The sequence below is a fragment of the Rhododendron vialii genome, chromosome 1a (genome assembly GCF_030253575.1).
Source record: "Rhododendron vialii isolate Sample 1 chromosome 1a, ASM3025357v1".
NCBI lineage: Eukaryota > Viridiplantae > Streptophyta > Magnoliopsida > Ericales > Ericaceae > Rhododendron > Rhododendron vialii.
This window is the reverse complement of record NC_080557.1, coordinates 11,079,987-11,103,065: the sequence shown is the minus strand read 5'-3', so window position 1 is coordinate 11,103,065 and position 23,079 is coordinate 11,079,987. Positions and strand designations below refer to the sequence as shown.

The window sequence follows — 23,079 nt, the reverse complement described above, 5'->3', positions numbered from 1 at the left end:
ATTGTGACGCGTCTAAGGAAGGGTTGGGATGCGTGTTGATGCAGGCGGGACGAGTGGTAGCGTATGGGTCACGACAGTTGAAAACACATGAGCGGAATTACCCGACACACGATCTAGAACTTGCAGCCGTCGTATTTGCTTTGAAAAGTTGGCGTCATTACTTGTATGGTGAGAAGTTTGAAGTCTTTTCCGATCATAAAAGTTTGAAATACTTATTCTCTCAAAAGGAACTTAACCTTCGTCAACGCCGTTGGATGGAGCATTTGGAGGATTATGACTTCGAATTACAATACCACCCGGGGAAAGCGAACGTTGTGGCTGACGCATTGAGTAGAAAACCGACACATCTAGCGAGCCTAGCGATTCATGAGTGGAAAGCAATGAACGATTTGGGCTCCTATGCCATACACTTTGAGGAAGTTCGGGAAGGGGTCACGTTATGCAACTTGACGGTGCAATCGACTTTATCGACGAGAGTGATTGAGGCCCAGCAACATGATGAGGAAGCGGAGGAACTCCGTACTAGATTCCTTAGTGGAAACGCTCAAGAAGGGTGGATGATTCACGCCGACCGAAGCTTGCGCTATCAAGGAAAGTTGTTCGTACCCATTTCGTGTCGGGAAGAAATCTTACGAGAGTTTCATCATTCTCCGTTAGCCGTTCACCCGGGAGGAACGAAAATGTATCATGATTTGCGTAGACAATTTTGGTGGTCCGGAATGAAGAGGGACGTTGTGATTTTCGTGTCCAAGTGTCTCACGTGCCAACAAGTGAAAGCCGAACATCAACGACCCGCGGGGGAATTGCAACCATTACCAGTGGCCGAGTGGAAGTGGGAGCATGTGACCATGGATTTCGTTACAGGTTTACCGAGATCGCCGAGGGGGCATGATGCTATTTGGGTAGTTGTGGACCGTTTGACTAAAACCGCTCATTTCCTACCCATTCAGGTCACCGATTCCGTTGATGCGCTTAGCCGTTTGTATATTCGAGAGATCATTCGACTTCATGGGATTCCCGTGTCCATCGTGTCCGATCGAGATCCGAGATTTACCGCACGTTTTTGGCAGAGTTTACAAGCTGCTTTGGGCACTAATCTTCTATTTAGTACCGCGTATCATCCTCAAACCGATGGGCAATCCGAGAGAACGATTCAGATTTTGGAAGACATGCTTCGTGCTTGTGTGATGGATTTCCGGGGTAGTTGGGAAGACCACTTGCCATTAGTTGAGTTCGCGTACAACAATAGCTATCAATCTAGTATCGAAATGGCACCGTATGAGGCTTTGTATGGAAGACCGTGTCGATCGCCTGTGTGTTGGACTGAATTGGGAGAGGCTACGCTTGTAGGACCGGACATGATTAAGGAGACCTCCGAGAGCTTGAAAGCAATTCGTCAACGCCTTAAGGAAGCTCAAGAGAGAACGACCGAACAAGTGATGGTGATTCGCCAAAGATTGTTAACCGCACAAAGCCGCCAAAAGAATTATGCCGATCGTCGTCGTCGCCCGTTGTCATTTGAAGAAGGGGATCATGTATTCCTCAAAGTATCGCCGCGTAGAGGTTTGTCTCGTTTCGGGAAAAAGGGAAAACTATCGCCGCGTTACATCGGGCCGTTCGACATTATTGAGAAAATTGGGGAGGTTGCGTATCGTTTAGCCTTGCCACCGAGATTATCGGGCATACATGATGTGTTTCACGTGTCTATGTTGAGGAAATACGAACCGGATCCGTCGCATGTGTTAGAATGGTCCGAACTCGAGTTAGAGGCCGATGCGTCTTATGGGGAAGAACCGGTCCGTATCCTAGATTCGCGCGACCAAGTGTTGAGGGGTAAGACGATACCGTTAGTACGAGTCTTATGGAGAAGTCAGGGTAGCGATGATCAAACTTGGGAACGAGAAGATGAGGTTAGAGAGAAGTATCCGCATTTATTCCCGGAGTAACCCAAAGTGAGTACTTAAGATTGAAGTATTTTGATGATTTAGCATGTTGCATAATATTTGTGATTGAGGTTTTGCGTGCATAGGTGATATGTGTGTTAGCTAGTTTTGGCTTGAAAAAAATTTCGAGGACGAAATTCTTTTAAGGAGGGTAGGATGTAGAGATCCGAAAATTTTCCATTTTATTTTAATATTTGTAGTAAAAGAAAATAAAAGAAAAGAAAAGGACGAAAATGGTTTAATTATGAATGTGGGGGTCTTTTGTGTAAGGAGTTGAAAGTTATGGGGTGTTGGTGTAATTTGTGCATGTGTGCACGTGTATACCAGGGAAATGTTTTCTTTTTTTTACTTTCATTTTCCATTTCTTATCTTAGCTCTCTCCCGATCTCTCTCACTCTCTCACCCAACCACCCAAAAATCCATACCAATCAACTCCCAAACCATCTTTAATTTGCATATTCGAGCTTGTATCGTGTTGGACAAAGTTTGGTTCGGAGTATTTTCGCTTGATTTGAATTCCGGAAGCTAGGGTTTGCATAATCTCTTTGATTCCGGTTTGGATACTCGAGGTAGGGAATTCTACCTTTCCTTATATGTTATTGGGTTCTCTTATGTCTTGTTTGAGTATTTCCATGCTTTGTTTGAGCTGATATTGATTGTTGTTTGGTCTGGATCAAAATCTGTTATCTGATGAAAAATCGTCAAATTCTGGATTCCTACCGGTAGGCCCGTCCGTTATACCGGTAGAACGCTGTTGTGTTGCTAGAAAAATTAGCTTCCTACCGGTAGAACTTTTCTCCTACCGGTAGCCTGTCTCAGATTTTTCCTCGTGCAAAAATGGTGGCCTTTCTGTTTTGCATTTGTACCGGTAGGACTTATTCCCTACCGGTAGGATTGTTAATTTTTTTCCCACCTACCGGTAGTATTTTTATCTCTACCGGTAGAACTCTTACCAGCTGAAACTTGCACCCACTGTTTACAATTCCTACCGGTAGCTCCATGTTCCCTACCGGTAGACCACCAGTGAAAAGCAAAACTTCTCCTGTACCGTTCCACTTTTCTTTTCCAAGCCTAAATGCCTTTCCAGGGGCTACAATGATTTGTTTATTATATATGATGATGGCTTGGGTAAATGCATGGTACCATGATCATTGAGACATCCAACTTGGATTTGTCCGAAAATGTAAATTCATTTTTTTTAAATGTTAAGGATGAGCTTCGAATTGCACAATGTTTTACGAACGATACACTTGAACTTGCAAATGACGCGCGAACATTCAGGGCCCATCGACGGGTGGGTGCCTGGCAGGGGATATCAGGGTCCCATAATTAGCCTGGCAGGAGCTAATGCTCAAAATAATCACTCAAGGCCCAACCTTCAAGGTGGGTGCTTGGCAGGGGATATCGGGGTCCCAAAATTAGCCCGGCAGGAGCTTCGGCTCAGACACACAAACGACACAACATGTTGAGACATGATTTGAACGGATATGATTTATGGGTTGAATAAAAGAAAAATTGGAGATTTTGGGACACTTGTTCATGAAAATTGTGCTTCCTCCGTTGTCTTGTGATCTTTTATCATTCGTGCATCCGTTTCGCTCATTTGCATATAGAGTTTGCGTAGACTTTTCTACTGGGCTAGTGTAGCTCAAGCCTTATATTATTTTCAGGTACTAACCCGGGACCATAGCTTGCATTGCTTGGCGTGCTTGGAGTGTGGACATTATTTTTGAAAGCTAACCGAAGGAGTTACTTGTTCATCTTTGTAAACTTATTTTGAAAGATGTATTTGTAACTTAAATTGTAATTCTTTTGACTCGGGATATTGTAACCACTGATTCTCTTTCGAACTTCGCTACTTATGTTAAATCTGGGGCCGTTGAGCCGATGTTGTAATATTTTGGAACCGTGTGAACTTGGAAGTATTTGCTTTGGGAATGAGAATATAGTGATCTTTTGGGTACCGTACGGATATTTGTGAGTATTTTTATTATGTAAATCATTTATAATTATGTTTAAAATCGAGGACGTGACATATTTCTCAGTAAGTCACTTAAGGAAGAGGGTTGATAAGTTATGACTATGATGGTTGTCCGGACAAGTGAATCATGTCATAAATATAGCTATGGAAAATATTGCTTTCAAGGCAATGGTTTTATTTACTCTTGCAAGGGTGTTGATGTGGCAAACATCAAAAGGGATGGGGTTTTAGCCCAATTAGTTTAATCACTCCTGGTGGAAACTCGACTCAACGCTTGAGCCATACCTCAAGTCTTGAGTTCAATGAGCAAAGTACACCATATGTCGTGATTGTGAGCACTTAATTTTTAAATTGATCCATCCCAAGGTAAAGTGCTTGATACCTGTAATGTTGAAAAACAAGAGGGTGAACTACTTAGTTCTTAATAGGATTTTTGTGTTGTAGTTACAGGAACACTGACAAAATCCTACCTATATGAGTGTGGAGGTGGTGCCGCTTCCTATAGGTCTCGGGGGCTTTTGACTTTAGAGCACTCATGAAACCAAGATATAGACCCAAGGCCAATACATGGGTCGGCTTTTATGAATTACCTAAGGAGAAGAAAATTTGTGTGTGAGACGTGTCCGGTTAGGCAACAAGGATTGCTAGTTCAAAGACAAGTCTACTGTGCTCTTCCGACTAACTTTGATGTGTCTTCACTAAGTGAATGGTTCAAATCGTAAGATACCTTCATTTATGCACAAATTTTCCGAGCTTAAACAAGTTTTATTTTCAATATTTTGAAAATGGTGGGGGATTGTTGGAACATTTCCAAAATATTTAATGAATATTAAATGTAAATATTGGTGAACGGTTTTAATCCAAGAGGCGTGACTATTCAGGTTAAATGAATAGACGTGAATATTGGATTTGAGCACAAAAGGTGTGTCTATTCAAGTTAAATGAATAGACATTACCAGACCAAAAGGTGTGACCATTGGGGTGGAATGAATAGACATGACTATTGCATTTAATAAAAGAGGTGTAACCATTGGCCAACGGTCACGATCTATGCCTATAAAAGGCAAATGGTTCTACCAATTGAAATGATGAAGAGAATCAGAACAATTCTGATTGTTCTTTCTCTCTAGAATTATCTCCTACGATTATACTTAAGAGGCTCGCAAAATCCAAAGGTATTCGGGTCTCTCTTCGTTTGTGCATAACGCAGTTAGACAACAGTTGGAGACTGGGCTTCATTTTATCTTGGAGGCGGCTTCGCTGTAACCCGGTGCACACCGAATTCTCTAGAATTGGTGGGGGCGAATATCGTCTTAAGGACAGCAACATAGTAACGTGACTTGAAGCATCTCTGTTTATCCACTTTCATCGGCTACGGTGATTTTTTGCACCAACAAAATAGTCAATCGGGACTGGGCTTCAATGTATTATGGAGGCGAATTCGCTATTAACTCTATGCATGCAAACCAAATTCAGTTGAATAGGTTGGAGCGAATATCATTGACATGCCTTGAAGCGACCATTTATTTCCTCTATTTTTATCCACTTCCATCAAATATACAGAATTTGCACCAGGATAACATACATTAATTCCATACAATGATCGTATTGACGAGTCTGAGCCACATTTCATATTTTTGTTGTAAACTTCTCGTAGTATAAACTGTAAACTAGAGTGGGTGTTGGCTTAGGTGACTAGCTCGTGGTTGTTTGTGAATTTCTATTGGACTGTTACGGTCAGATGTTGGCTGTGGTTTGCTTTTTTTTTTCCATCCTATTTCGAAGTAATCCTACATTGCTTTGGTCTTCAACAATTTAGCATAATGTATTCCTTTCGTATGCTCTTTCTACAGTTTTGTGGATTTTACTTTTGATAAACAAATTTTGGGGCGGAGATGGAGGGTAATAATAATTCACCATCAGCGATCGGGTTGAGTACAGGGATGGGAGATAGATTCCGGGATTGAGGACAGAGATTGTGATACCCAGCCGTGTCTCGACATTGCCAACCCTAGCTAGTTTTGTTATGTTCGTTTGTTTCATCCTATTCCGTTGAATCCGTTCACCATTTATTGCTAGCATAACTCCATGGGCAATCATAGAGAGCCACTTGTGTACGGTTTCCATGACACAGACGCTTGAGATATATATGGATGATTCAAAAACCGACATTTCACTCCTCGACTCTTTGGCTGCAGGGTCAAGTGACTCGAGCTGAACATGGACCAAGCTCTCTATGACGCTCTATTTGTTTTACAGGGAGACAGAAAAATTTAGGAATGAATTGCATCCATTTTATCTTGCGAAAACCAAATATCTTGACCATTTTGCACTGGCTACCTAAGGCCTTTGGAGAGGAGATCTATGCCGTGAAGAGTGCTCGTCCAAGCCCATGAAGCATTTTAGTGCCCTTCAAGAGCCTTGCCCTTTATGCTTGAGGGTTCAGAAGTAATCTCCAACCTTGCCAAGCAAGAAGAGCCTCATTAAAGTCTCAGAATTACGGAAACTCATACCCCCTTTTAATATCAATACTGATCGACACGCAACATGACAATGTACTCCGATACTTAAATTAGTGGTGGTTTATGGTTTCGCATATGGATTATTAGTGGTATTATGCTACAATGTAAGGATGGTTATGTTGCATCATGATTTGCAATTTTGCATCCAATTCTACAATAGTTTGATTTTTGACGAGTTAATGTCAAAGATGCAAAAAAAAAAAAGAATTTACTAAAAAGGCTTGAATAGTTGAGTTTCTAAAATAAATAAAAAATGGTCCATTTGTGCAAAAGACTCAGGTCAACTCACAAAAAACCTAATTGAATAATTCATTACTTGATTCAAGTTGATTCCGGTCGTTCATAGCGGCCTAGTTGAATCCAATTTCTAACAAACCCAAATTGTACTGGGGAAAAATTCATAATGTCCGAAAAGCTTATACATGTGAATGACGGATTCAATGTCCACAACTTTTGACTTACGAGGAAGGGAATAGAAGACCATCCTTTTCAAGTAGAAAACATGTTCATATATTTAAAAGAAGTAGTATAGATTATGAGACTCAATTTTGCGGTGTTTGTGGTAGGCGATTCCATGAAATTAATTGCGAACCATTGTGGTAGTAAGAAAAATGATTGTGATAGCTAGTAATAGTCCAAAAGTTAAAAAACGACATGGACAAGTCTCCTTTTTCTTTTTTGAACATCAACTTTAGTCTCCATTTACTTTTTTGAACATCAACTTCAGTCTCCTCTTTCCTTTTTGAACATCAACTTTAGTGTAATCAGTTTTTCTAATAATTCCATAAACAAATTCGACTTTTAAAGGGAAGTTTTATGGAACAAATTAAATTTTCGTGTCCTTAGGTAGAAGTGTTGTGAGAGAGATAGAGAGATAAGGAAGAAATGGATAATTGGAAGGTGTGCAGGGATCCGAACCCCCGGTTGCACCCCCTTAGTCCTCCCCTGCCTAAGACACAATATTTTACTAGCACTTTTTATCATATAACCATAGTTATTATAAACTTACGGTATGTGATACATATACTCCAATTTGTATTGTCTTCTTTCGAAAAATTATACATATCTCACCATATATCCTTTTTGTATAGGAATTCTACAATACGATGATGAATCCTACGATATTTTCACTTATCCTCCTTCGGTACGTATTCTAGAATTACTCATCAAGAGAAACCGACTAAAATCCCCCTTAGACCTTGTTACCAAAATTCTTGTTTTCTTTCCAATGGACGGAGAATTGACGGAAAACAGTATCGTAAGCTTGCTGGAATGTGGGTGTGAAAAGTGGAGTTTGGTTCCTTGCCGTATTTCAGGACTTCTTTGGAAACAAACAATGAAGTGGATGAAGTGTGGAAGAAGATTAACAAAATGGACTTTATTAACCCTCGAAGTAGAAGAACAATCAACCGAGATGATTGAGTGAACAATTACAAGTTAATTCTACTCCTAGAAAAGAAAAGATAAAGGCCTGATTGCCGTTATTTGTGTGTCCTTACAATGAGGCCTAAAAAGGCTATTTATAGGAAAACAAATATGCACAGGAAATAACTTCCCAACTTCTTCAATACTCCTCATTCTCCTTTGCTTCCACTTGTCCAAATAACTTCCCACTAACATCAAAGTGTGTAGGAGTATGCCAAGTGTTCTTTTCAACCGCCAAGTGTGTAAGACAATGCCATGTGTCCTTTCAACTTCTAAGTAAATAGAGATACGCCAAGTGTCCTGCACATGTTATTAAAATACAAATGCCAAAAATAATAATAAAATAGGTTGCATTTCCATAATCGTCACCTTTCGGTTGATTATCGACGGGCGGTAAATATATGGTTCAAACAGACCTCTTGCTCTATGGTATGGTGATAGGCTGGGATACATCTTTAGTAGGTCTGCCAATGCCAAAGTTGCCTCTGTTATTTCTGGTGGTGTATACTTGGAGATGGCCAAGAAGTCGTTCTGCTGCGTTGATGGAAGACTCAGTTTGTTGGGTCTATCTCTCCACTTTGTTCTAAATTATCACAGGAAGGGGTCCAATTTGAAACATCTACTGTTTAAACTCTCACGTTCGGCAACCATATATCTACCATCTTTGGAGAGAGAGAAATTATCTCATTTTCCAAACAAATAAGACTTCTAGTGCTCATCTGGTCATGGAGGCGATCAAATCTGACATTAGGGGATTTGTTAGCTCTTGGAGAAGGATTCGAAGATCTGACGCTGTTATTTGAATAGACTGCTATGTCTTGAATGGAATATTTCTCCTTGTGTTTTTGAAGCTTGTTATTTCTTTTTTCAGCTTTGTTGTTTAGGTTGTTGCGAAGTAGCATGATGACATTTCCTACAAATTTTGTCATAGTCATTTACACTTACCGTACAAAAGACTACTACCATCGTATCTCACAGACCAAACCATCTTCAATTAGCACGGCCATGCCTCCGGATTCTGGTAATCATTTCGAGTAGACCTAACCTCTGAAATGACGCAGGGCTTAGAAACCGTTAGATGAGTCGTTTGTTGGAGATTTTTCAAAATAAAATATTGCGGGAGGTTATTTGTGAAAATGTGCGACACCTTTTCACGTGGGGTATGACTTTATGTGAATAGTTATAACACCTATTAACTTAGGATGTGATTATTAGAATGAGGTGTGATTGTTAGGAAGGGATGTGATACATCGGGGTGCCTCCAAGAGGCATGACCCTTCCTAATTAATTATTTTCTTGAAAGGGTGCCTACTAGAAGGCATGATTCTTTTTATTGATTAATTGTCTTCAAAAGACATACCCTTTCTAATGTGTGTTTACTAAAGACACAACCTTTCACGTAAGGGTGCCTATAAGTCTATAAATAGTCTATTTGTTAAGTCATTCGATACAAAAAAAAAAATATCCAGAAACTCTCTCTCTCTTTGACTCGTTGTTTTCTACGCTGTTATTCCGTTATTCTACAGAAACGGAATTAACAGTCCTTGGTTCAATTGATTCTCTTAGGCTCGGTATTCTGTCTGTTCTTCGTTTGTGCGGACACAGGCAGAAGATCATTGATCGGGCTTCGTTTTATCCTCAGAATAGATTCGCTGTAACCCGGTACACACCAATTGGTGGGGGCGAATACTGTTTTCGGAAAGCGACGTCGTAACGTGACTCGAAGCGGTTTCCATCAGATTGTTCAAATAGTAGAAGGTTCCAATTTTTGCACCAACAATTCTTTTAGCGATGATGGAGACCACTGATTGAAAAAGTTGGAGTGAGAGTGCATTTTTTTATGCCACCAACCTCCTCACGTGCCTTTCTCGTGCTCCCAAGACCCTCCAAATTTACCCTCTAATGTTTTAATCTCTCCACCTCAGCGGTTTCCGTGAGCAAAGTGACAGATTGAGATGGTAGGGGTTAATTGAATAACAGAGTCATAGTTCAAGTGTGTAAATGAAGTTAGTTTATTAAAGCTAGTTTGAGTGTCTATTACACATGCATGAGCGAAAGTTTGGGGGTAATTGAAAATTAATTGAAGTCAGACGACTAGGACCTGTGAGAATACATTGACATAAATGAGAAAACTGTTAAGAAAAATATATGATTGGTAATAATTACTCTCTCCGTCCCTTTTTTTAGAGTACCGTATTTTATTCTTTGTAATCCCTTAATAAGTCATCATTTGTAAAATTAGTGGATAAAAGTTTGTATATTTTTCATTTTTTCCCTAAATGTAGATTCTATTTTGAAAATTTATTGAGTAAAATTGTAATAATGATGTCTGCATAGAGGGTAAGTAAGAAAAATGAAGATAAAAGTTGATGTGAAATGTGTAATAATAACGCCACCTTAATAAGTTGGAGTTACGAAGCTGAATACTTAATTAAAAAGGGACGGAGTGAGTACTACTAAACATCATGATTAGTCTTTTTTTAAACCCAATAGGCTAGATAAATTTAGTTTATAAGGTTTGGTTCGATGGAATGAAATTGAGGTTGAGAGAGAATTGGAGAAAATGACATTGGAATATCCATTTCCATTCGTTGTGCTTAGGAATGGCCATTCTAATCTGCAATATAATGGTATGACAATAGTAATTTTTGGTGTGGCAATAGTGAATCTTGTAGTGGCACTAGTAATTTTGGTGTGGCATGCAAAGAAATAGAATTGCAATTCTTTTGTGTTAATTTGTAGTGGAATTACAATTCATTTACTAAGATGAATAGTGATTCTATTTGAAATGATCATTCCATCATTTAATGGTAAACTGAAATGGTAATAAGTATGTCACTGGAATCATCATTTCATTAATTCCAATTTTGATTTCATCGAACCAAACGTACCGTAAGTGTCAAGAAATGGGGCCATAATCAACCTCATGGATTGTTTTGGTAGTCTAAGGCCTAAAATTTACAGGTTTGCTACTTTTTTTTTTGATAAGTGGGTTTGCTACTTATAGGCCTTATATTCAAATCTTCTTAGGTGTTTTCAATTTTTGTAGAGCCAATTCGATCATATAGGTCTTTATCCCAGCTTTAAAATTGGCCTAGACGATGTGAGTGATTCCCCAGGGATGCTAGTATATGGGCTTGGAAACCATGAATTATCAAAGAAACAAAGCCATAATCCACTCTACTTTGGTATTCCAGTTATGGCGATCATCAGCTAAAATGAAATTTTTTATTCACTTCGAAAGTGGTTTGCACTTTGCGAAGTATATCCAACAGACTTAAATAAAAATGCAAAACTACACGCGAGGGTTCAGACTTTTTTTAAAACAATTTGATGTTAGTATTTGTTAGATCATTACTACGATGACCGAAATTATATCTATAAAATTAGTCAAACCCTAGGCCTCACGCTTCAAAGAATGCTACAAAGTCATTGGGCCAAACCCGAAAGTCGAGACCGAGGCGAGTACTATTTTGTTTACTCTTCCGTCATTGGAAGCTATAGACCTGAGCTCCCATCGTTTAACCGGCCAAATTCCTAAGTTCCAGCATGATTTAAACTACATGGCCCCATTCCAAAGTCAATTTCAACTCTTGTAAATCTGACTAGGCTCTTTCTTGCATCAAATGATCTGAGTGGTGTTGTGGATATGCAAACACTCAAAAATGTTGAGTACCTTGATCTTTCCAATCGGTGCTAGGCAACAATACCCTTCCCCACCTTATGGGTTTCTATATGTCATCTTGCAACATCGAGTTTTTCCCTTATTTCTTAAGAACCTCTGAGAATCTTCGAGTGCTAGATCTTTCTGGCAATAGAATTTATGGACAGGTTCCGAATTGGGTTGGGTTAATCGAGAAGGCTTCACTGGAGTATTTGAATCTTTCTCACAAACATAAAGCAACTTCCCTGGGAGGGACTAAAAACACTTGATCTTCGTTCCAATTTACTTCAAGGACCACTTCCCATCCCACCTCCCTTCATACAAATCTTTTTCATCTCAAACAACAATCTTAGTGGACAAATTCCTTCCCTAATTTGCAATGCGAGTTCCCTTTTGATTCTTGATTTGTCTCACAACAAATTGAGCGGTGTTGTTCCACAATGTTTGGAGAATTTTAGTAGTGCACTCTCGGTGTTGAATCTGCGCTCCAATGAATTTATGGGAACCCTTCCGTTGGCATTTTCAAAGCCAAACCAATTACGAAGTCTTGATTTGAGTGGAAATCAACTTGAAGGACCATTGCCAAGATCATTGGCAGATTGTACAAGCTTGGAAGTTCTAAATGTTGGAAACAACAAGATTAACGACACATTTCCATATTGGTTAGAGATTCTTCCTGAGTTGCAAGTTCTTGTCATACGATCCAACTGATTTCATGGTCCCATAAACACTTCGAAGAGTAAATTTCCCTTTCCTAAGCTTCGAATTGTTGACTTGTCCTACAATGAGTTCACTGGCCATTTGCCAGTAAGATATTTCGAATATTTCCAAGCTATGTAGAACAAAACTATGCTGGGGAAAAACTACATGAGTGATGTGAATAGTTATTAATACGACTCTGTCATAGTGACAACAAAGGGGCATGAGAGATAACTACTGAGAATTTTGACTATCTTCACAACAATCGAGTTTTCATCAAACAATTTTCGTGGAGGGATTCCAAATGTCATTGGAAAGCTTAATTCTCTCATAGTGCTTAATTTTTCTCATAATAGCCGCACTGGCCATATTCCATCGTCTTTGGGAGATTTGGAAAGCCTCGAATCGTTAGACATCTCTTCTAACTAGCTCACCCGAAGAATTCCAAGCCAATTAACAAGTTTGAGTTTCTTGCATTCTTGAATCTTTCGTGGAACCGTCTCCATGGACCCATACCCTAGGGTCAACAATTTAATACATTTGAGAATGTTTCATATATGGGGGTTTCCATTGTCGAAGGAATGTGAAGACAATAATCGAACAAAAGTACAGCCGGCGGTGTTAGAACAAGAGGAAGATGATTCAGGTATTGATGCATTTTTTTGGAAAATTGTGGTGATTGGTTATGGGTGTGGAATGACACTTGGACTCTTTCTAGGATCTCTCATGTTCTTAATTGGTGTATCTAAATTCTTTGTAAGACTTGCTGAAAGAGAAATGCCTAAAAAGGTGATAAGATTGAGGAGAATGATTACAGACACAGTGGCAAGAAGAAAGTAACAAACATTGATAGCATTTTCAGATATGATCTCCTAATGCTTACATTTCGCGATTGTTAATGAATTAGCCAGGTTACAACTATTTTGGTTATTATTTATTTTCTTGCAATCTAGCTAGTAGGTATATTAGAAATTGAACTCCTATAGCGTAGTTCATATGGTATTACATTTTGAAGATAGTGTTGATGTCTTTCAACATATTAGACATAATCGCGTGCAACCCAGTAGAGGGTTCGCTCAATACTTCAAATTTTCCACGCTCACAACACTAATACCCAAAATTAAAACTGTGTTAATCCTCTGAGAACCAGTTACACAATTAATTACACATGTTTTTTTTTTTTTGATAAGAATTAATTACACATGTTCAATCGAGTACTTCATCTGGTTACATTTTGAGGCTAGTATTCCTATCTTTCTACATTTAGACATAATCTGCTTTTGAACTTAAGTGAACTAGGAACAATGATTTTCACTGAAAGAGTGTCGTATGAATCACATGTAAACTCTTTCCTTGTAGCTAGTAATTGGGAGGATGATCATGGTAGGCTAGGAAATTGGCATCATGTCATTTTATAGTCATGTAAAAACCTCTAGTAGTAGGTTCTCTTTAGAACGAAAAGGAGAAAAAACAGTCATATCTAAGAAGTTAGCATAAAAAAGCAGTCCAAACCCCTGCTGAATTTTCAATCCCCGAAATGTGATTACGCCTGCATCTTGCCACCGTGCTTGCATGAAAAAAGGAAGTGCTACGATCTCCAAACTGAAGCCACTTCTAATGCGGCTTTTGCTTCCAATACAATTCTTCCTTTTCCCATGCTTTTGCCAAATCATCCTCTGAACTTGCAATCTCCTTCAAGTGAAATTTGCACCCATGTGCTTCCAGTCAATCAATTTCGTCCTTAATGCCATCAATCTCCTTTCTAGAATTCAGATTTCTGGATCCAAGAATTCAAAGCCAACCTGCACTTCTTGATTTTTTTGGCTAATACAGAACAGCCGGGACCCCACAATGTCAACTCTCCACTGAGTCTGCACAATTTGCTTAACTTCATCCCATTCAAACCACCAGGCGTCGAAGCGGAACAGGGTAGCATATTACCTGGTGTTAGGCTTAGTGCACAAAAGTAAAGCCTTATGATCGGATCCCACACATTCCAGATGTTCCACCACAGCCAGGTGATGTTGGGTATTCCAGGAGGAAGAAACCAATATATACTCAGTCCAAATGGGATTCAATGAAATCAGTTCCACTACGGTTATTACCCCAGGTAAACGGATAGCCCCAAAATCCCAAATCCAGCAAACCACAATTGTTGAGTAAAGTTTGGAAATGCCCACAGCTTCCTCAACTACGCTACATACCTCCCCGTTTTTCCTTTGGAAACAAAATATCATTAAAATCTCCCCAAACTACAACTTCAGCATTAAGGTCCTGAATGTAATCGGACAAGTAAAGAAACTGCTGGTGCTGAACGTGCTCTCCTGGACTAAGGTACACATTCAGTAAATGGACTAAGGTACACATTCAGTAAATGCCAAGAGGAATGAGAATCAGTCATATCTGAGAAGGCAAAATTCGGTTGTTTTTTTCTTTGTTTGTTTATCTTTATCAGATACCTCATAAGTTAGCATAAAATATTCAATATGTTTATTATGCTGTTTGAAATTGCTTCCTCCATTTTGCCTTTATGCTGATCGAATTCCTGTTTCAATCATTAGGTACCCATGAGACTCGGTAGTTCAAATAAGAATCGTCTTTTTTATACGCTTATTTTTCCACCTTGTATACGTTGTAGGTGCTATGTCAATAAGATATCGGCATCTGTTTGATTGCTCAGATTAGATATACGATTGGATTTGTCTCCAAAACTTGTATTTCTTTCCAACTACAAATAATATGTGAAAATTTGGAGTATTTCTATAATATTCTGCATCTAGAACGATCTACAAAATTGTGTTATGTGGGTTGTTTCACATCAACCTTTGATCGCGCCTCCACTAGTACTTCCTTGGGCCTTGTAATCAAGTGCAACAATCACCTCTGCATCACATACGATAACGGATATTAGATTTATTGCCCCGTACACAAACACAAAAAAAAAAAGGGAGGCCTAAGTCTATAGAATTATTTGGCTTTTGTATTTGAACTCACATGTTTTTCTTTCTCTCTGATATTTCCGTCGCAGTGAAAGATGGATGAAGCTCTTGTTGCTGTTTGAGAAAATGTCGGAGCAATGTACAATTTGATGATCAGCAAGAAAATGATGAGTTTGGGCTACCTTTCATACCATCGTTGTAAAACTTCTCGTAGGAGAGGCTATAAAGTATAGGGGGTGTTGGTTTAGATGACTAGCTAGTTTGTGGTTTGCTTTTTTTCATCCTTCTTCCAAGTGATAATGCTACTATGCTTTGGTCTTGAACAATTTACCGGAATGGATTCCATTGTGTGCTCTTTCTCAATTTTGTTGATTTTACTTTTTATAAACAGGTTATGGGGTAGGAGTGGAGGGTAAAAACAAATTCTTCATCAGGGATCGAGAAATAGACAGGGATGGTAGGTAGGTTTAAGATCGAAAACATGGGACTGATCTGTTTTAAAAGCCATTTGAAACAGAGAGAATCAAACCCAATTACATTTTGTTTTCAAAATTAGAAGTTTTCCTGGATAGAAGTTGGATTGCTCTGTTTTCAAACCCAGTTAACATCATCGCAAGTGTGCAGGGGAAATCAAAGCCGGCGGAGAGCAATGGAACTGAGGCGGTTAGGGAGAAAATTATGTCCGACTACAGGGCGGGGGCAGACAAGATGGAAGAGCTGTCTTTAGGGAAGGTATGGAGGAGGAGAAACCACTTCCGGCGGTGGAGGCGACTACAGTGGAGGGCCGATGATGATGTTTAGGCTATGGAAATGTGTGAGGTGTTGTCTTGACATGATATTGCACAAGAGAAAATTATATATCTTCTGACCTAATTTATCGTAATCGAATAGTCATATTACTCTGAAACACGAAACAACGAGCTGAGCCAATGCCTTTCTTTCTTTGAAAGAGTACCTGAGTCCAAAAACTCACTCCATTTAACGTCAAATAGAAATGTGCATTATGGTTGAAAGCAAGGTTGAAGTGTTCAGCCCACAATGTAAGGCTTTTAAAACTGGAAATTAAGGCCACAAATTTGACCTCTGAGCTACATTTTAAATTACTGGAAAGGGGAAAAGACTTGTCTTGTGAAATAACGAGCACACCATAATATATTGTTTGTACATTGTTTATAACTATGAAGGATTCCCTGTTCAACTATTAGAGAAAAATACATGATCTTTAGCTGTCAAGAAGAGTCAAGACTAGGTCATATACATGTACGGTCGCGAAATGTAACAATGCAGCAACGCTCTTATTTATTCGAATAAGAAAATATAAGTTTATATTAACAAGTTAAGAACTTCAGTAACTCAGCTCCTGAGCAACGTCAATTTGTTCCTTGAGAGTTCCATAAAGCGTCTCAACAAGATTCAGCAAGAACCCATCTGATCCATGTTTCGCTAACAAGGAAACTGACACGGGAAGATTGTCATACGTTCCTAGTGGTATGCTCACCTGTGAAATAGACCAACTTCAAAAATACTATTTTGGTAATCACAACAGTAAATATTAAGTTCATATGTCACACACATGCACTTTTGTGCCTCTATCAAAAATACTATTTTGGTAATCAAGAAGCTAAATATTGAGTTAATATGCCACATGGACTCTTTTGTATACATGCAGAAATACAATTTTGGTAATCAAGAAGCTAAATAACAAGTTCATGTGCCACACAGACGCACATTTTTGTGTGTGTATGTATGTGTGGGAGGTCCTTATATAACTTATATAAGAGAGAGAGAGAGAGAGAGAGAGAGAGAGAACCTGGCAGAAGCTAGACATTCCAGCAATAGACAACAAGCTAAAAGCTCTGAAACGAAATGTTTCCAATGTAGATGGCTCTGTTTGCAATTTTGGTGGAAGCCCTGGAACTGTGGGGATTGCTAGGATACCGTGGTCCTACACAATTAACAAGAAAGAAGATCATTCATAAGCCCAGAAACTGAAGCAAGACAAAATATTAATTTTCACCACATCCACCGTAAGTCTCGGCTATTTATTCAGTGTATGTACGATACAGCTAAACCTAAATGCGCTTCAAATAAAAGAAATAGCTAAATGACTTTGAAAAATGCAACATCAAATAATAGTTTAGTGTCAAACTTAAAGTAGAAATCAAAATTTAATGTCATTATACAAAAGAACCAACCAAAATATTTATCCTATAAACATGGTGAGCATTGAAAAAGTAAGTCGTTATCAAGTTAGCTTCATCTCTATATTGGGTATGACTTGATATAATGATATATAGGGCACTTCTAAGGTAAGGCAAAAGTCAAAGAGAAAAATTTCGGTACGTTTCTCTTATATCTAGTATGGATTTTGAAGTATCATGCAAATTACAGGTACCCGATGCGTTTTGGGTATGAGTACAATGGGTTTTAGAAGCACTTGTGCTTCATAGATATGCATTATTGAAGCTCAGCAATTTTCGATGGCTCAAAGGATATACAAGAATGGAACTATCACTTTTCAAAAGTTACTTGGCTTTTGAGATAAAGGAGATAGAGAATACCCCTAAGAGAGCAGTGAGAGCAACACGTAGTTCAGTCTTCACCGAGTGGCAGACATCGATATTTTCATCTGTTGACCTCACGGCTGCCCACACTCTTTCCGATATACCAGGACCCAAATCAGGTTTGACTATACTAACCCACTCACCATGATTATTCTTGAATTCGGACCTATAAAGGCAATTGACAGAGGAGTAAACACACGATGAAAAACAGTCTCATTCAAGTCAAAATAAGAAACAAAAAGATCGATCCCAAATAAGATCGACTACTTCATAAGGTTCACCTTTCAAGCAGCCTATAGGCACTTGAGAGAGCAGCCAAGGGCGCAACATTATATTCTTGATCCTCCAGTCTCTCGCCCTTGAAATGCTTCAAAGTCGGAACGTTGTCTTTAACATAGTCCCCAAGGCACACATACTTTAAAATGTGACCTGCATCACCAAATTGGTGATGTAAATCAAACTTAGGAGTGCAGCAAAATGCAATTAATAGTGAAGATGACTAGTCGAACAGTTGTTCATAGCATCCGTGCACAAGTGAGATTTGCTTTAATAATCAAAGCCCATTAGGAAAACAACATGGAACCCATGCCCTTGGCAGCTGGAGTAAACTACAAACGCGGATGATTTGTACACATTTAGCCTACTTACCACCAAATAGCTTCTCCACCGATTTAATAATGACTGAAGTTACTCGTTGACTTGGGATGCTAAGAAGCTGGAAACAATCTTCTGCAATAGTAATGTGAGTAGGTTTCACAGGTTCCACCTCAGGCAACTGCAATAATACCCGTCCGACTCGGTTCAAGATGTCGGCATCCCTAGCAAACCACCCTGAATAACAAGTGCTCAACTATGAATTATGTACTGATTAAAAAAGTACTAGAAGTTACCAATAGCATCTTCATAAGTACTGTAAAACCAATCACACAATAAACAGAATTGCATGGACACAAGAGTGCCACAAAAACTTAACATTGGCATGGCCATGGACACATCAGCCTAGCTATTATAATGATTTTCTAGTACTTCCTGTCCAGATTGGGAGTCATTCTCATTCAAAATAACAATTCATCTAAACTAATGAATTTTTGTGATAAATGGTTGCTGCTTAACAAAGTCGATCACAAGTTGGATTCAATGGTCGGACAAATGGCTATAATGGTAGAGTTTATAATGGATTGAGAATGTTCTTTACACGTTAGTTTACCGTTGTGGGGAAAGTCAGAGAGAAGTTCGCTTCTTGGGTCTAAGGCTCGAAACATATTTGCATTTACCACATCATATTTTCTGCATTTTAGGCATTTTCCACGTTCAGATTTTTGTGTCACTACATAAAACTAATTGCATAACACGAATAGTTGAATGTCTCAGTTCCACTCTTTCCCTTTAGTCAGGAGATCAGGTACTTCCTCCAGCCACAGACTTCTAGGGCTACCTTGTTACGAGTCCCTGCAAGATAAGGCCAAAAAGCTTTCGTGGTATTCAATATTGTGTATGCTTCCTTACCAACAGTGTCGAGACTTTGTGCCAAAGGGATGACCCCAATGGTTGAAACGGCACCATGAGACGGCCGAAACCCTAAAATCCCACAGTACGAAGCCGGAACTCTTACACTTCCTCCAGTATCGGTGCCTGTGACAAAGGAAACCTTTTGGCCCAACTTATGAAGCATAAATAGAAAAAACAACAAGCTTATAATAAAGGCACAAGCACAACCGCACAACTCACCCAAGGAGAAATCTACCAGCATTCCACCAACTGCAACAGCTGATCCACTTGAAGATCCTCCAGGCAACCGATCTGGCGAACAAATATTTGTTGGAGTCCCATAATGCTTGTTTTCTCCATTTATACTGCCCCAAAACATGTATTTCAGTTAAAGTTTTACAATCAGAAGAGAACTCTAAAGATACACATTTCTGTCATCGTAAACCCCTTCCAACAAGAACAAACAGCTTAAGTAGAAGAACAGTGTGTCTAAAGTTTAAACCCAACCTGTATGCCATTTCATCCATGACAGTTCTACCCATACATGTAGCACCTCCACTTAACACGGCCAAAACAGCGGGAGCTGTCGACGTAGCAGCCGGATGAGTCCTTGCCCAATCAGGATTTCCAAACCCAGTAACGTATCCCTCCATGTCAAATCTGCATAGATGTTTTACTCTGATTAAAATGAAATTAAAAAAAAATACGCCCATGAACATGCTAAAATATAAATAAATATTAGAGCCCAATGATTGACCCATCTACCCATCTTTTTATGTATCTACCTGCTTACCCATAAAATGAGCCGTTCATGTACACTTTAACTTTAAGGGTATTTTCTTTGCCCATTTTCTTTGTCCCTAGTACTCCTCTAAAATGATTGGCCTATTCGTTTGGGAAGATATACTGTGTGCAAATAAAACGAAGAGGTACACAATGGCTCTGTTTGATCATTGGCCATATCTGGCGTTGAGTATAACAATTGGTGCAGGGATGATATATTTCACAAAGATGAGATACGATACTGTATTAATAATTCCCTCACTATTAATCTTATGTGATTACTCATTCTTTTATGTATCCTGATTCATAATTTGGCCAATAAAACTGCCCAAAGGGGGACAGTGGCTGTTATTGTTGTACTACGAGTTTAGGCTCACTTGTAAAAAGCAAATGGATCATCTCCGGTCCCTTTGAGGACTAGAAGGTCTTGTCCGGCCCAATTCAATTGATGGGGAAGGTCTTGTCCGGCCCAATTCAATTGATGGGGACCACTCATTTCTTAGACCTTGTCGAGAACATTAGGAACGCCAAAAATGATATTGATCGGAAATGGTTTAATATCTTTTCGAAACACAAATATCTTGAGAAACATGAGATTCGTTCCAGCGTTGCAGTATTGTTTATCTGAAGATAATTTTATTCATAAAACATTACAAACGATATCCAACGTTGTGATTTTTCGCTTGGCTAATGTGCTCGATAAGGTCTAAAATGTAAATGGTCCCAATATTCAAAGTGGGTTCCGAAAGGGCCTGAAAATGGGCTGGATAGAACTGCCCAGTCCTGCAAGGGTAGTGAAGATCCAATTTCTATTTAAAAAATAAATAAAAGCACAAAGACTTTTTTTTTTCTTTCGACTTTGAGCCACAGAAGTTAGAGATAAAATAAACTCATGTGGTCCCTCATGTACGTGAAATGGAACTCGTCACACAATTCTATTTGACAATCCCAAGTATTTATTTTGTAGCCCTCAATTTGCCAATCATTCATGCAAAAAATTAAACATAATCTAATATAGATGAAGGCTTCGTTAAATCATATTAGCTTGAATAGAAATGAACGGTTACACAAATATGGTAAGTTTCGATACATGTCGATGCAATCGACTTGACTTTTTGAACGGAGGAGAAATTTGTCAAGTTTAACGAGATGGATGGATGGGATAAGTCATATTGTACCGTAGGCCTGTCAATAGACCGGATTCGATGCGGATCCGACAAATCCGAATCTGATAAGACTCGAATCCGATCTGAATCCTATAATACTCAAATCCAATAGTGGTAATCCAAATATGAAAAGTTGGATCTGATCCGAAAACTTTTCTACTTCAAAAATTTTAGAAAAAAAAATTTTTTACAATTTTTTTCAAAAAAAAAAAACTTATTTTGAAAAAAAATATTTAAAAATTTAAAATAAAAAATACGATTTTAAAATAAAAATACAACTTCTTAAACATTTTTTTTTCAAAATAAAAAATTTACAGTTTTTTTTTAAATTAAAAAAAATAAAGCTCGGATCGGATTGATAACGGATTTAATCCGATCCGATCCGTATTTGGATTACCGGATTCGGATTATCAGATTGACGTTATCGGATTCGGATCGAATCCGGATTGAATCTTGTCCATTAACAAGCCTATTGTACCGTGGTAGCGCAAAACATGATAAGCACATCTTGTTTTTCCAAGAATTCAGGAGTCGTTATGAGAAGAGGAACTGACTGACTGACTGAGTAGAGTCTCGGAGCTGAGGAAAGGGAACTTACATGTCTTTGACTGCAAAGGTGAGGCCCTTTAAGGGAAGTTCCTGATCAGGTGAAGAGCTTGGTTGTATAATGAATTTCTCCGTGAAAGCTCCATAATCCGATTCGTCCGCCATTCTCTTTTCTTTCTCTCACTCTTAGCACATCCACGATTTATAGTGGGGGGAAGATGGGTTGAATAAAGTCGAACAATCCATGGAGAACCATATAATCCTTCAAAATATCTTACGCTCCTGCTTAATTGCCTCACTGTCTTTGTGCTTTCAATTTTCACTCTCGTAAATTTTAATAGGTTAAGATATGTTTCAAAGATACTTTTACACTTACACTCGCACTCGCGCTCCCACTCATGCACACAAATTATATGACTTAGTGAGAACGAGTAGCCCCACACCCACGGATTAGGATCTTTGCGTGGGACTATTCCAAACTACTGTGGTAGCTGCCAAATTGGGAGTTTCCACCAACTTTTGACAAGCGTAGTATCGTACTAGTATTTCTTTTGAGAGTTGATAGTGCCAAAATCTTTTATTTTTTTTCGGGTCAAAACTCTTTTTGTTCCTTCTAAAATTCAAGTTTTACTTTTGATTGCAAAACTTAATTACCCTCCATTATGCCAATTGGTTTTTGAAAATGCCCCTTCAAAACCAATTGCATTATTTTATCGCTCTTTTTAATTCTCCTACTCAAATGAGAGAGGCGTACAAAGTTTGGCTTAGGTTTCTCTTGGCATTCCTCAACAGATTTATTGAAACAATAGTTGTCAGACGGGTTACTTTGCTTTGTTATAAGGGTTCTTTTTGTTTGGAATCATAATTTTGCTTGTCACGATCATAATTTTACTTGAAAACATGGTGTAGTGGGGGCAAGCGGCTCACGATCATAAATTTTCCCGCAAACCCAACTCACCAGAGTCACTGTTTTCGCGATCATAATTTTATAGTATTTTTTTCAATTTTGCATTTATGGGATTTAAAGGGGCATTTTCATAAAACAAGTGGTGTAATAGAGGGCAATTAAGCCCTACAATGAAAGAGAAACCTTAAGTTTTGGCATTAACAAAAAGGGGTTTTGCAGGAATAGAAAGGGTTTTGACATTATCAATCCCCTTTTTTTTTACACAGAAAGTTTTATCCAGAAATTATACCAAAACACACACACAAGTGTGTAGGCTCCACACACATGAACAGATCAAACCACCAAATAAAATTTAAGGTGGGACAAATTTTTTATTTTTTATTTTTGTGCATTCGCTATTTATTTGTACAAGATTTGGGTCAAATTTTTACGTCTCGATTTGAGAAATCGAA

General features: G+C 38.7%; 1 protein-coding gene across 2 annotated transcripts; it reads right to left on the bottom strand.

Moving 5' to 3' along the window:
* Positions 1-16,284: 16,284 nt before the first annotated feature.
* LOC131301287 (amidase 1-like) lies at positions 16,285-21,944 on the bottom strand. Of its 2 annotated transcripts, XM_058327490.1 has the most exons (9): positions 21,773-21,944; positions 19,733-19,885; positions 19,466-19,590; positions 19,244-19,369; positions 18,386-18,568; positions 18,019-18,166; positions 17,735-17,903; positions 16,984-17,118; positions 16,285-16,671 (listed from the first exon to the last, which is right to left on the bottom strand). In XM_058327490.1, the coding sequence occupies exons 1-9, from the start codon at positions 21,883-21,885 to the stop codon at positions 16,519-16,521; spliced, it is 1,305 nt and encodes a 434-aa protein (XP_058183473.1). In that variant the 5' UTR covers positions 21,886-21,944; the 3' UTR covers positions 16,285-16,518. The 2 variants fall into 2 exon arrangements, with proteins under 2 accessions (XP_058183473.1, XP_058183480.1); XM_058327497.1 differs by lacking the exon at positions 16,984-17,118 and having other exon boundaries at positions 21,773-21,926.
* Between the last annotated feature and the right edge of the window lie 1,135 nt (positions 21,945-23,079).